Source organism: Myotis myotis, unplaced genomic scaffold (genome assembly GCF_014108235.1).
Source record: "Myotis myotis isolate mMyoMyo1 unplaced genomic scaffold, mMyoMyo1.p scaffold_m19_p_2, whole genome shotgun sequence".
NCBI lineage: Eukaryota > Metazoa > Chordata > Mammalia > Chiroptera > Vespertilionidae > Myotis > Myotis myotis.
In genome coordinates, this window is record NW_023416324.1 from 34,188,690 (window position 1) to 34,203,514 (window position 14,825).

Below are 14,825 nucleotides of genomic sequence, written 5' to 3' on the forward strand. Positions count from 1 at the left end.
GACAAAAATCGTACACCTATGGAGGAGGACAATGGGGGGGAGGCGGTAATGGCAGAGGGTGTGGTGGGAACCAGGTGGAGGGGAGCTATTGGGTGAAAAAAAGAGGAACAACTGTAATAATCTGAACAATAAAGATTTATTTAAAAAAACTCATTAAAATATTTATTAAATACATAATTACACATAGTCTATGTTCCTCTAGTCACTTAAAAAAATGCCTAAATTCCATCTGGAGTAGTCCCAAACTTTAGTGGCTTAGATCAACAAACATTTTATTTCTCACAATTTTGTAAGTTGGGAATCCAGTCAAGGCTAGGCTAGCCCCTTCTGTGCCACACAGAGTCAATTTAGGTAACCTAGAGGTATTCATTTAGCTTCACTCACATGCGTTGAGCCTTGGAAGGAATGACTAGAAAGCTGACTTCATTTGGTCCCCTCTTCTCTCCAGAATGTCTCAATGTGGTCTCTCCAGCAGAGAATATGGTTGGCAGGGCTCAACGAGAAAATATCCCCTGGAGACAGGAAGTGAGAATTACTAGTCTCTTAAGACTTGGACTTGTAATAAGCACAGTGCCACTTCTGCAGAAATCTATTGGTCAAAACAATCATAGAGCCCACCCAGACTCCAGAGAAGGAGAGGTTCATCCCACCTGTCAATCACAGGAGGATCAAAGAATTTATAGCCATCTTTATCTGTCACTGTCTGCCATTTGGCTATAAATTATTTACAATTTTTAAAAATACATTCACACACACACAAAAAGAAATAAAAAATGGGAAAAAATACATTCACCTCTTCAAAGTATCTATCCCCCCAAACTCAGCTCATTGTAGCATCAGATTTTAAAGTCCATGACCTCATCATCTGAATAAGTTCCTGGTGTGGATGAGGCTCCTGAGATATAACTCCTAGAGTGTACCTTCTTGAGTATTGTTCCTTTCATCATAAAGATCTTCGAACTAAGGAAATACCTTCCCCTTCACACTCTTGACTACAATGGTGAGATAGGCATAAGATAACTGCAACAGACACTGATGTTCAAAAGAGATTGGTGGTGGTGGTAGGTAGGGAGAATGGAAGCACATAGCAATCACTGGAGCATAGAAATTCTGAAAGGTAGCTAGGCACATGTTGCCAGTTCCTTAATTGAGATCTAGTTATGCTCCTTGGGAATGGGTCTCTATGATTTTTGTTCTGCCCTGTGAGTCATCCTTCTTTTTCCATAAAGAATTGCCCATTTTTATAGTTGAGTAAGTTTCTCAGCCTTCTCTCTGCCCATAGTAGGTTAGGAGTCCAAAGATCTCTTTTAATTTTGTACTGTCTCTGCTAGCTTCAGGCCAAGCTAATGTAATCCTTTTAAAATCTGGAGTTTTCTGTGTATCAAATTATACTCTACTCATTATCCAAGAGACACACCCACAAATTCTCTTTCAGATAGCCTTTCTCAACCTTGGGCCCCCTGTGAAGCTGCTGTAGAATCACACCATGAAGACTTAGAAACCTTATTGTTTAACACAGAAGATCCATGAGGCACAGCATTAAGATCCTCAGAATTTTTCCCTCCTAGGAATAATTTTTAAAGGATTTATGAGACATTGCCTTAAATCTTTCTGAGGTCTTAACACAAGATTTTACAGTTGCATCCTTGGCTTGTCTTTACCCTGTGATCTCATTTTGCTGGCAGCACCTTGGGTTTGATTTTCACCATGAGGCCATTTGTTCCTTTGGGATCCTTGTGCTGTCTGGAAATACTATCCTGGACCCTTCTTCAGTTTACCTCTCTCTTCTTATATTTTATCATGGGTAGCTAGAAAAAAAAAAAAAAAACACGAAAAAACAAACAAAAAAACAACAGATGACACTTTATGCCTGGAAATTCACCAGCCAGGTCCTCAAGTTCATTAGGTACCTTTCTAGTTTCCATGTTACCACAAGTAACCATTTGCCAAACCTTCCTCTACCTTTCAATAACAACTCTTTGATTGTTCTGCAAGTCCTCACCATTGATCTTCTCCAGGCCTCTCCAGCTTTCTCTAATAGAGTCCTCAAGGCTCAAAGTTAACATCATATTTTCAATGGTGAAAAATTGAAAGCTTTTCCTCTAAGATCAGGAAAAGGTAAGAATACCCACTTTCTTTTTTTAATATTTTTATTTTTATTGATTTCAGAGAGGAAGGGAGAGGGGGAGAGAGAAATATCAATGATGAGAGAACCATTGATTGGCTGCCTCCTGCACACCCCCTACTGGGGATCGAGCCCGAAACCTGGGCATGTGCCCTTAGACTGGAATCGAACCTAGGACCCTTCAGTCTGCAGGCTGATGCTCTATCCTCTGAGCCAAACCAGCTAGGGCAAGAATACCCACTTTCAACATAGTACTGGAAGTTCTAGCCAGAGCGATTTTTTTAATCTTTATTGTTCAGATTATTACAGATGTTCCTCTTTTATTCCCTCCATAGCTCCCCTCCACCCAGTTCCCACCCCACCCCAGGCCCTCACCCCCACACTGTCCTCATCCATAGGTGTAAGATCTTTGTCCAACTCTTCCCACACACCCCCACACCCTCTTCCCCCTGAGAACTGTCAGTCTGCTCCCTTTCCATGCCCCCGATTCTATTACATTCACCAGTTTATTCTGTTCATCAGATTTTTTATTCATTTGATTTTTAGATTCACTTGTTGATAGATATGTATTTGTTGTCACTTTGTTCATAATTTTTTATCTTTACCTTTTCCATCCTGTTCCTCTTCTTAAAGAATAGCCTTCAGCATTTCATATAATACTGGTTTAGTGGTAATGAACCCCTTTAGCTTTTTCTTATCTGTGAAGCTATTTATATGAACTTCAATTCTAAATGATAGTTTTGCTGGGTAATCTTGGTTGTAGGTTCTTGCTATTCATCACTTTGAATATTTCTTTTTTTTAGATATATATTTTTTATTGATTTTTAACAGAGAGGAAGGGAGAGGGATAGAGAGTTAGAAACATCAATGAGAGAGAAGCATCGATCAGCTGCCTCCTGCCACACCTCCTACTGGGGATGTGCCCACAAGGCACATGCCCTTGACAGGAATTGAACCTGGGACCCTAAGTCCGCAGGCTGAAGCTCTATCCAGTGAGCCAAACCGGTTAGGGCCACTTTGAATATTTCTTGCCACCCCCTTCTGGCCTGCATAGCTTCTGTTGAGAAATCAGCTGACAGTCGTATGGCTGCTCCCTTGTAGGTAACTGACTGTTTTTCTCTTGCTGCTTTTAAGATTCTCTCCTTGTCTTTTGCCCTTGGCATTTTAATTATGATGTGTCTTGGGGTTGACCTCTTTGGATTCCTTTTGTTTGGGGTTCTCTGCACTTCCTGGACTTGTAAGTCTATTTCTTTCACCAGGGAGGGGAAGATTTCTGTCACTATTTCTTCAAATAGGTTTTCAATATCTTGCTCTCTTTCTTCTTCTGGCATCTCCATAATTCGGATGTTGGTACGCTTGAAGTTGTCCCAGAGGCTCCTTACACTAACTTCATATTTTTGGATTATTTTTTATTTTTGCTTTTCCGGTTGGGTGTTTTTTGCTTCCTCGTATTTCAAAGCTTTGACTTGATTCTTGGGATCCTCTAGTCTACTGTTGAATCTCTGTATATTATTCTTTATGCTGCCATCTTGGTTCTCCTAGCCAGATCAATTTGGTAAGAAAAAGAAATAGAGGCATCCAAAGGATAATGTAAAATTATCTCTATTTGCAGATGATATAATCTTATAAGTAGAAAACCCTAAATTTTTAAAAAAAAAAACACTGTTAGAACTAATTAATAAATTCACCAAAGTAGCAGGATACAGAGTCAACACAAATATCAGTTGCATTTCTATATACTAACAATGAGCAGTTTAAAAAGGAAATTACAAAAATAATTATTTAACAATAGCAACAAAAAGAATAAAATAGTTAGAATTAGCTTAACTAAGGACTAAAACACTAATTCAATGAAAACTATGAAACATCCCTGAAAGAAACTAAGAAGACATAATAAATGGAAATACATCTCATGTTCATGGAATGGAAGACTTAATATTCACAAAGTGTAAATATTACCCAAAACAATTTACAGATTCAATATAATCCCTATCAAAATCCCAACTACTTTTTTTTTTTTTTCACAGAAAGAATAAACCACCCTAAAATTTATTTGGAATTTCAAGGGACCCTAAATAGCCAAAATAATCCAGAAAAAGAAAAACAAAACTGGGGAGCTCACACTTCTTATTTCAAAATTACTACATAGCTAGAGTAAACAAAACAGTGTGGTCTTGGCATAAAGACAGCCATATAGACCAATGGAATAAAATAGAAAGCTCAGAAATAAACCCTCATGTATGTAATCAATGATTTTTTTTTTTTTTACAAGGGCATCTAGACCATTTAATGGGGAAAGGACAATTTTTTTTACAAATGGTGCTGGAAAAAAAATAGATACATAAAATAATGAAATTGTGTAGCGAACACCATAAAAAATTAGCTCAAAATAGATCAAGGCCCTAAATGTAAGAATTAAACAATAAAATTCTTAGAAGAAAATGTAGGTGAAAAGTTTCAGCCCAGCTGGCATGGCTCAGTGGTTGAGCATAGACCTATGAACCAGGAGGTCTCAGTTTGATTCCCGTTAGGGTACTTCCTGGGTTGTGATCTCTATCCCCAGTGTGGAGCGTGCAGGAGGCAGCTGATGAATGACTCTCTCTCATCACTGATGTTTCTATTTCTCTCTCCATCTTCATTCCTCTCTAAAATATATATATATTAAAAAAGCTTCATAACACTGGACTTGGCAACGATTTCTTAGTTATGACACCAGGGACATAGATAACAAAAGAAAAAATAGACAACTTGGACTTTATGAAACCTTTTTAAAATTGTGCAACAAAAGACACTATCAACAGAGTAAAACGGAAAACCACAAAATGAGAGAAAATACTGGCAAATCATATACCTGGTTAGGGCTTAATATCCAAAGTATACAGAACTTCTAAAACTCAACGACACAACACAATTCAAAAATAGGAAAAGGACTTGAATAGACATTTTTCCAAAGAAGCTATAAGAGTGACCAATAAGCATATGAAAAGATGCTCAGCTCACTGATCTTTAGGTAAATGCAAATAAAAACTACAAGATAGTCTGGCTGGTGTGGCTCAGTGTTTGATTGTCAACCTCTGAACCAGGAAATTCTATTCCTGGTTGGGGCAAATGTCCAAGTTGGGGCTCGATCCCCAGTGTGGGGCATGCAATGATTCTCTCTCCTCATTGATGTTTCTCTCCCTCCCTTCCTCTCTGAAATCAATAAAAGTAGATTTTAAAAATATTAAAAACAAAACCACAATAATATACTATCCTATATAATAAAAGCCTAATATGCAAATTGTCCCCTCGGGCCATCGGTCATTTGACCAGGAGACCAGGAGTCCAACTGCTTCCTATGACATGTGCTGACCACTGGGGGGCGGTGTGAAACATGGTGGGCATCGGTGACACAGGTGGCAGTGGAGGCGCTGCTGGCCCCAATGGGTCCTGACAAGAGCGGGACTGCGGCAGGATGGTGGAGCAGGTGAGTGGGTGGTGCCAGGCCAAGGCAGGTGCAAGCGTGGGCCCAATCGCCCTGCAGCGGCAGTGGCAGAGGGGCGGGCTGCTGCCCAGCTCCCAGGCACTGAGGGAGCCTGGCAGGGGGCCTGGCCCCAACTGATCGCCCAACTAATAGCCCAACTGATAGCCTTGCAGACAGCAACCAGCGGCAAGGGCTGGGACTGCCACCCAGCCCTGATTAATCACCCCTCAGGTAGGATGGTGGAATAGGTGAGGGGGCGGCACCAGGCCAAGGTGGAGTGCCAGGCGGCGCTGCAGGGCTGTGAGGCTGGAGGCGCAAGCTGGAGCCCGATCTCCGCAGGCCAGCCCAAGACCCCATCCGTGCAATAATTTGTGCACTGGGCCTCTAGTAAACACTGAAAGTGATAAGCCTTTAACCAGGCTAAGAAAAAAAGAGAGAGGACACACATTACTAACATCAAAAATGAAAAAGGACTCTGGCTGGTGTGCCTCAGCTAATTGGAATGTTGTCCCACATACTGAAAGGTTGCAGGTTTGATTCCTGGCCATGGCACATACATACCTAATTTGTGAGTTCTATCCCTAGGCAGAGCACCTAAGAAAGCAACCAATCAATGTTCTCTCCCACAACAATGTTATAGAATGTACAACACCAAGGGTGAAACTAATGTAAGCAAGGATTTTGTGATATTGATGTGTCCTTGTAGATTCATCATTGTAACAAATGCATCATTCAGGTGCAGAATGTTGATAATGGGGAAGCTATGCATGTATGGGGACAGGCTGTAAATGGTACATCTCCGTACCTTCTGCTTCATAGTGATGTGAATCTAAAACTGCTCTAAGAAATAAAGTCTATTCTTTTTGAAAATCTGGCTCTCATATCTGATTTTGCTTTAGGCCTACTGTCAGAGAAAACCAGAGCCAGACAGAAGTTAAAGTGGTGAAGGCAAATTTTATTCAGGAACTACTGCAGTAGGGGAAGAGAGACCTCAGTACAGAACTGCACTCCATTGTGAATGCAAAAAGAAGAAATGGGGCCCAGCCAGCATGGCTCAATGTTGACCTATGAACCAGGAGGTCATGGTTCAATTCCTAGTCAGAGCACATACTTGGGATGCGGGCTTGATCCCCAGTGTGGTGCACACAGGAGGCAGCCAATAGATGATTCTCTCTCGTCATTGATGTTTCTATCTCTTTCTCCTTTCCCTTCCTCTCTGAAATCAATAAAAATATATTTTTTAAAAAAAGAACAAGTGGGGATTTATGGTAAAGAAAAAGGTGGGGAGTCAGTGGGTGCTAAATTACTAGGAGGAAACTTTGTTGATAAGGGGAATTGTAGCCAAACCTACTTGGTAGGATTTTTGCTCAAGTCAGGTCAAGGTGGTCAGATACCTAGGGTGGGAGATTTTGGCTAAACTGGAATAAGTGGGTCAAGCACAGAACCCAAGGCCAGGGCCTTTAAGGCTTAGAGGAGCCTGGCAGAGTTAGGTTAAGGAGAGTCTTGGTCACTGCAATAGCCCTGGTTACTATTTCCGATTTTAAATTATGTTTTGTGATTAGTTCACACTCTGGTCTACAGGGCACTTCCCAAGAGGTCCTTTCTAAAGCTGGGTTAGAAAGAGAGATCATTGAATAGCTACCTCCTTACAAAGGTACATGTGGATGTCAAAGGCATTCAAGATAAATCTTTCCCATCCCCTTGTTTTTACACACTGAAGGAGGAATATCATGATGAAAAAAGATGTAGTCCATTCCCACAGCCTAATAAAGGCAACTTGTATATGATTCAAATCCTGGCTTTACTACTGAATAGCTATGTTGTTACCAGACTGGAACCAGACCCAGAGTGGGTCTGCCTCTGGTCAGCCTACAGTATGTGGGTTTTTTTACTTTGTGTGGGAAAGATTTCACAACACAAGTCCAGGTGACTTTGAGAGTATATTCATTAAAGCTGGGGATAGTGAAACAAGGGAGGGCTTAGGATAAAAGAAGCCAACAGGCCCTGGCTGGTGTGACTTAGTTGGGTTGGAGCATTGTCCTGTGCATGGGAAGGTTGCTGGTTCGATTCCTGGTTGGGGTTCATATGGGAGGCAATCAATTGATATTTTTCTCTCACATTGATGTTCCTCTCCCTTCTTTCCTCTTTAAAATCAATCAATAAATCACTAGCAGCCAACAACCAACAGGAGAGAGCCTTGGTGGGGCTGCTTTGGCTCTCTAGAGACATGATAGGAAAAAAAGTGAGCCAAGGTGGGGTTGCTGTTGGCTTACTGAAAAGTCAGAGAAGAGGTGGCCTTGGAGACAGGTTCAGATATGAACTGCTACTGCTCATTGCCCGGCCCCCCCCCCCCCCCCCCCCGTCCCAGTTGCAACTCTCGTGGGAAACCCTTAATGATTCAATAGAGAAAAACACTTGCTCAGGAGAGGGAAAGCATGTGCAGGGGCCTTCTTTGAGGGTTTTAAAGTTTGGGAGTTTAGCGGAGGTCTTGGGGAGGATCTCAATAGTATATTCCTCAGCTTTATGCTGATGTGCCAAAATTTGGTTTATTTTCTTAACTTCATTGTCTTGGGTGTGGTTGGCACAAATGGCACTAATGAATTTCTGCTGCCTATCTCTCTGAGAAGGGAGATTTAAGCTACTTACCCTCTGGTTGGAGAGCAGAAGTGTAAACCATTTACTCTTAACTGTCCTTGGTTAGGGAAAATAGGATTTTGCAATTTACTAAATGGCTATAAACTGCTTGGCCATTTAACTATCTGTCTGTTTCCCTATTCCACTTATCCTGGCTTACTGACCTGCCTCAATGTGAAGCCATGTTTCTGTTCCTACAAAACAAGAATACCAATATGTACCTTTCAGGGCTTTAATGTGCCTGGCTTAAGCTAATAAATGGCAGCTATGATTATATTTATTAAAAATTACATTGAAATTCATTTATGATATGTAGATATACACAATATAACAGATCCCACTTATTTTATATTGTTACATATATTCCAGTTAAGTGAAATCAAGGACAGCTGTGCAAAGAAAGTGGTCTTAGCCCTGGCTGGGTGGCTCGGCTGGAGTGTAGTCCCACTGTGCCAGGGTTGTGGGTTTGATTCCCAGTCATGGCACATTCAAGAATCAACCAATGAATGCATAAATAAGTGGAACAATAATTTGATCTTCCATTCTCTCTCTCTTCCTCTCCCACCCCTCTCAAACAAATCAATCAATTAAAAAATAATTTTAAAAAGTGGTCTTAAAAGATGGCTGAATTTCAACAGAAGGGATAGCATGTCAAAAGTCAGAGGTGGAAAAGCATAGTGAAAACAGGGCATGGCAAGTAGTGTGATGTGGCTGGGGTGTAAGGATGCCTCATTGGAGCTGGAAATAAGGATGGAACTAAATGGTGCAAAGCCTCAAGGCCATGCAAAATTTCTGAACCACAAGTCTATGAATGCTCTCTGATCACATTTCTCATGGCAGTAGTGTGGAAAATAGATTAATGATTCAGAAGCAGGGGCATTCTTAAGAAGCTGTTGCAATAGTTCAGAGGATACAAGGAAAATGGCAATGGGGGGAAAGAGGCCTGTGCCTGAAATTTTCTGCCCAAAGGATCCAATGATTTCATTTTTCCAAGCTAGAGAGAATTAAGCAATCATTGTGGGGGATGTGTGAAAGATGCTGATGCAAACATGGCCTAAATTATACACCTATTTAGGTGGGAACTATTAATGGGAAAGAAGGCAAGTCTTGGAGAAGAGGGCATACAGCAATGCTGGAAGCTGGTCCACTTTGCTGCTTGACATAGTCGCTGAAGGGAAGAAACATCTGCCCAGCATATGTTTCAAGGGATCTGGTGTATATGGCATATGTTTGCTCCCCCTCTTAGCGCTATGTGTTTTAACCAGGACCACCTCCCCGAGAAAGGTTGTTTCCCTGTGTGGGGATTTTTCCCTGGAGTTAGGGATTAACAGGACTAATGAAGGGAATAAATTAGTAAAACACCTTAACTAAGTGCCACCTTAACTAGGAACAATCACGCTTAAACTACATAATCTTTACTTAGGATAATCTCCTTCAGTTACTTCCTTGTAGCTTAACAGAACAGTAGAGTAGTGACCTTGGAATGGAGATAACACCCTTGGAATAGAATGGGTAGGATTAAAATCAACAGAACTAGATGGAGATGGGATTTTTGGCAAAGGTCAGATAAGAAACTATGGAAATGAAACAAGGAACTGTAGAAAGTTACCCAAAACATACCATGATGTGATTATAGAGGCATGCTTATAGGATCAAATGGTATAAATACAGAGGTAACGGGACAATAAAGGGAGAAGCTGGCTATGCTGATCATATGAACGCTGTTTCGGTGTCATTCCTTCTTCAAAGACTCCGACCACACCTTTGGGAACCCCTGGACCTGCTGGGGCTGGACCCCAACACAGAAAGAGGGTTATATTTAACATGGGATATGAGTGCATTTAAGTCAGATAGTGATTTTATAGAATAGGGATTCCAAGAATCCTTTCAGGTCCTCACCCAAATGGTCTAATCACTCTCCTCTAGGCCTTCTACAACTCCTTGGTGGGTGAGGCAGAGGGCTCATCTGTTTGTCTTCCCAGGGGAACTCTGAGCTCCATTAGCAACAAGCCAGGTCTGGTAAATAAGTTTTCCTAGTGCTTAGCATAGGTTCTGGAGAATAAATAAATACATAAATAAATTTAAATAAGGAAATAAATGAAATCAGGAAATGGTGCATAAAAGAAAGGGAGTGAAGACCCGCCTCTTGTCTTCTTGTTGAGTGAATATTAGGAGAACTCTCAACTTTCTTGTTGCCTTCTTTTGCATACATTCATTGCTTTTTGAGTTCTGTTCATTCAACCAAGAACGAGCCTACTGTACCTTAGGCAATGTGCCAGGCCTTGCACAGAGGAGGGACAGATAACGCAGCATGATCACACTGTGACAGAGAAAAGCCACAGAGGAGACTAACCCAGACTGGAGGGTCAGGAGAGGTTTCCTGGGAGAATTGCAGTTGGGTCCAAGAAGGCTCAGTGGGGATAATGATTAGCCTGAAAGAGGCAGAAGGTCTGGAATGAGTTTCTGTTAAAGAACAACATGAGTAGCTTGGGCCAGCATGGCTCAGTGGTTGAGTGTCGACCTATGAACCAGAAGGCTACTGTTTGATTCCCAGTCAGGGCACATGCCTGGGTTGCAGGCTTGGTCCCAGGTATGGGGCATGCAGGAGGCAGCCAATCAATGATTCTCTCTTATCAATGATGTTTCTATCTCTCTCTCCCTCTCCCTTCCTCTCTGAAATCAATAAAAGTATACTTAAAAAAAAAAAAGAAGAACATGAGTAAAGGCCTCGACCAAAGGGAACAGTTTTCTAGATAAGGGAAAGTATTTAGACAGCCTAGAGTTTAGAATATGTGAGGAGACAATGCTGCTAATGAGTTTAGGGAGGTAGGAAGATTTTTAAACCATTTGAGAATTAATAATTTAGTCATAACAGTATTGGGAAGCTATTGAAGGTTTTAAACAGAATGTCATCAGACTTACATTTAAAAAGATAATTCAACTGTGCCTATAATGGATTGGATGGGGGCAACGGTGAAAGCAGGGAGAACAGCTTTGAGAGCACTGCAATAGTGTGGGTGAGAAATGATGGTGGCTTGGACTATGATGGTGAGAAAGCAAAGACACAGAACAATCTGAGATATGCAACTGGAGGAAGAATCTCTCTGGCTGTGACGTAGGGGATAAGGAAGTGACTGGATAGATAGGAAAGGTTCATTGGTGAGTTTGGACTTGAAAGGATAAAGGGGGGTGGGGCATTCACCATTTAACTATGGGAGTGATACATTCTGCTCTAAGTTTATACAAGGATCACCGGGCAGAAGGAGGTGAGAAGACTCGGGACAGGACAGAGCACAAGTAAGAGCCGAGACAAGCGGGGAGGGAGAGGGGCTGTGGGGAGGAGACTTCAAAGGTCTCGGAGTCGGGGACCGAACCTGAGAGTCAGCAGGAAGAGACGCAGCCCCGAGAGCAGCGGAGGGCGGGGGAAGCGCGGCCGGAGCTGCCACGCCTCCGGCGCCGGGGGCGGGACCAGGGCACGCACGGCGGCGTGACGCAGGCCGCAGCTGGCCTCGTTTTGGCCGCCGCCGCCGCCGCCGCCGCCGCTCGGAGGCGGAGTAGGATGAGGCCCGCGGCCGCGGCTCCGGCGTCTGCAGGGGCAGCGGCAGCTGAGGCAGCAGCTGAGGCAGCCGCGACGGCCGCGCCCCCTGCTCCTGACCTGGATTAGACCCAGCGGCTCCGTGGCCGCCGCCGCCCCGCGGGGGGGCGGGGTGGGGAAGTGTCTGGTCTCCCCGCCCGCCCCCCCCACCACATCACCGCCTCGCTGGAGGCTCCTGCCGCGACCCCAGCGGCGCCCGCGGCCCAGCCCTGAGCCCCCGCCCCGGGGGCTGGCATGAGCGGCGCTTTGGCGGCGCCGGGGGGCGGGGGAGCCGCCGCCTGATCCCCGGCCTGCCGCCGACCCCTCCTCGCTGACCGCGGCTGACCGCGGAGCTGACGAAAGACCCCGCCACTGCTTACCCCCCACCCTCCCCTCACCCCCAGATCACACACCCTAGCCTCGGAAGATGGGGAACTGCCTCAAATCCCCCACTTCGGATGACATCTCTCTGCTCCACGAGTCTCAGTCCGACCGGGCTAGTTTCGGCGAAGGGACGGAGCCGGACCAGGAGCCGCCGCCGCCATATCAGGTAGGGGAGGGTGTGTGCGGGCTCGCGGGTGCGAGGGGCCGAGCAGAGGCGGCGTCGGCGAGGGGGAGGGGGCTTCGGGGCTGTCAGCGCCCGTGACCTAGCGGGGCCTGGCCTGGGGGCGGTGACCCGCCCGGGGCTGTCGCCGAGGGCGATGGCTCCCTGCTCCCAGAAATGGGGGCTCCCTCACCTCTGCCCAGGCGCGGCGCGGGGCTGGCGCTCCGTCCTTGAGGGGAGGGATCCGAGGCGGTGAGCTCGGCCCCGGGGCCGGCGGCTGGTGGAGTTGGGAATGACATTTTCCTGCCTTTATGCCTGAATCGAGGTGTTGTCGCCTCACCGCTGACTGGGGTCTGGGCGGGCGGGTCGGGTGGGTGCCCCCCACCCGGTTATGTTGCGATGGGTGCTCACCCCTGTCTGTGTTCACTGGGTCTGGTGGGTGTTCATGGCTCCTCCTTGGGAGAAGAGTGTGAAGGGGGCATCTTAGTCCCCTCGGATCAAGAGTTACTTGGTGGTGGTTGGTTTGTTTTTTTAAAGAGTTAGTTGTTGACATATTTTTTTTTATTAAGTTTTAAACCCCTCCTCCTCGGCTCCACCCCGTGACACCTTTGAAACGCTTTGACTTAATAAAAGTTGGTTCTCTTGAACTTTGGGAACCTTTACCCGTGCCTTGAAACATACCTTCTGTTCCTCGTGGTTCCCCCTTGGTACCAAAGACTTTCTTCTGAAGAGTTTCAGTGCTTTTGGGACCACAGTCAGCACCCCCTGGTGTGTTTCCACAATTTAATAAAGAGCTGTGCCCTCTGGAGAAAACGCAAGGTAGATATGTCGATGTTATTATTCATAATATATACAAACAAACCTTTCCTCCGCTTCTTCGGTTTTAAGTGATGTTGGTTAAAAACTTTTTTTCCCAGAAGGACTTGCAGAGTTAAGTGGCTTATTTATTTATTTATTTATTTTCCTGAGGGGGAGGGGGTTAGTTCTCTAATTGGACAGGCTCCTTTGTTGTTTCATGGTGACATCATTACCTGGTGTTATTCTTTTCTCATTCCTGTGTAAACCAGTGTCTCACGACACCAGAAAAACCTGATCACACAAGCTAGTTTTTCAGAAAACCCTTCGGGGGCTCTTCCTAAATGCCAATACAGGCCAGTCCTGACTGTGGCGTCGGGAGCCTCCACGGCTGACCTCACGGTCTGTATCCCGGGCTTCCCGAGCCTCTGCTCCAGCTGCTCCCTGTGCGCGGAGCCCTGCCCCCAAGGTCGGCCAGGTGAACATCTAATCCTCTTGGAGGCCTCGGCTCTCCTGTCACCGCCGATCTGGAGGCTCTGCCTTCCCCTCCCTCCCTTGTTGGTGGCCTCCCGAACCCTCCACACGTCCATCCACAGCACACGGAGCACTTACCTGCGTGTTCCTGTCCTTGTTTGTTAGATGATGGCTCATCCTTGAGGCATTTCCCTCTTTCTGCAGTGGACACTGCGTGCAGGTAGGGGCCCTGTGTCTGTCTCCTGTGTGCTGTCGTATCCCCAGCATCTGGTTCCTAGTAGATACTCAGTAACTGGGACACGTGAAAACTATATATAAGACTTGAGAACAGCGTGCATGTGCCCAGTGCTTTGTGCACTTTTTGGCACAGAAACGCACTTATATGTCGAAGGAATTAATGAATTTGAATTTCGTATTATGTTTTGTAAATTTACACGCTCATTTCTTCCCAAGAATTGCCACAGGGAAAGTCTCTTTAAAAAATACAAGCTAAGGGGGAAAAAAGGGGACCTATGTAATACTTTCAACCATCAAGATTTAATTTAGAAAACACAAGCTAAATCTGGCTGTCTTTCTGAGTCTTTGAAGCAAGTAAATTGTTTATATTCCACTTTCTGTTTACCTCAAAATACTGTAAGATGATGTATGTGCTTATTTCAGTTTCATGAGCAAATTTTTGTAGTGGAATGGATTTTTATTTCAAAATCTCCTTTCGTGTTTTCTAGCCCCTTTCCAGGCAAATTGAATATCTTTGACTTATTGCCCCTTTTATACTTATGATAACATAGTGTTGAGAATTGTATTTTCTTTTTCCAGGAGGACTAGATGATAATGAGAGGTTTTGGGGGTTTATTTTTTGGTATCATGGAGGAACATTTTTTGAAACATGTTATTTGTGACAGTGGGAGTTTTTTGTGGTTGTCCTTTCCTTAAATAAATGACCCAGATGCTGATATGCAAATTTGGTTGGTATCAATTGAAAGAAAAGAATTTATTTTAAAAATAGGAACATAAAAAGAGAAACTTTAGTAGAAAAAATTCTGTTCCCCATGAAGGAAATAAGATTTTCAAGAATGATTTATTTCACACCAATCCAAGGTAAATTATTTATATATTCAGTGGACAGAAGTAACTCCCCTCCCCTTAAATAGTATATAATTAGCAGAGTTACAGGAATATTGGCTAATTATTTTTTTTTTTGAGTAATTTCTTGAAA

General features: G+C 44.1%; 1 protein-coding gene and 1 long non-coding RNA gene across 5 annotated transcripts in view; one reads left to right on the forward strand and one right to left on the reverse strand.

The window, feature by feature from the left end:
• Positions 1–251: 251 nt before the first annotated feature.
• On the reverse strand, positions 252–12,768 carry LOC118676528. Of its 4 annotated transcripts, none has more exons than XR_004974137.1 (3): positions 12,752–12,768; positions 1,662–1,808; positions 252–512 (listed from the first exon to the last, which is right to left on the reverse strand). It is a non-coding gene; the product is annotated as an uncharacterized LOC118676528 (long non-coding RNA). The 4 variants fall into 4 exon arrangements; XR_004974138.1 differs by lacking the exon at positions 12,752–12,768 and adding an exon at positions 12,534–12,550; XR_004974136.1 differs by lacking the exon at positions 12,752–12,768 and adding an exon at positions 2,731–2,748.
• The window catches only part of RNF11 (ring finger protein 11), a 39,627-nt gene continuing 36,803 nt past the window's right edge, over positions 12,002–14,825 (forward strand). Inside the window, exon 1 of the mRNA XM_036350625.1 lies at positions 12,002–12,346. Within this exon, the coding sequence (XP_036206518.1) occupies positions 12,224–12,346 (123 nt within the window). The 5' untranslated portion in view covers positions 12,002–12,223. The remainder of the gene's footprint in view (positions 12,347–14,825) is intronic.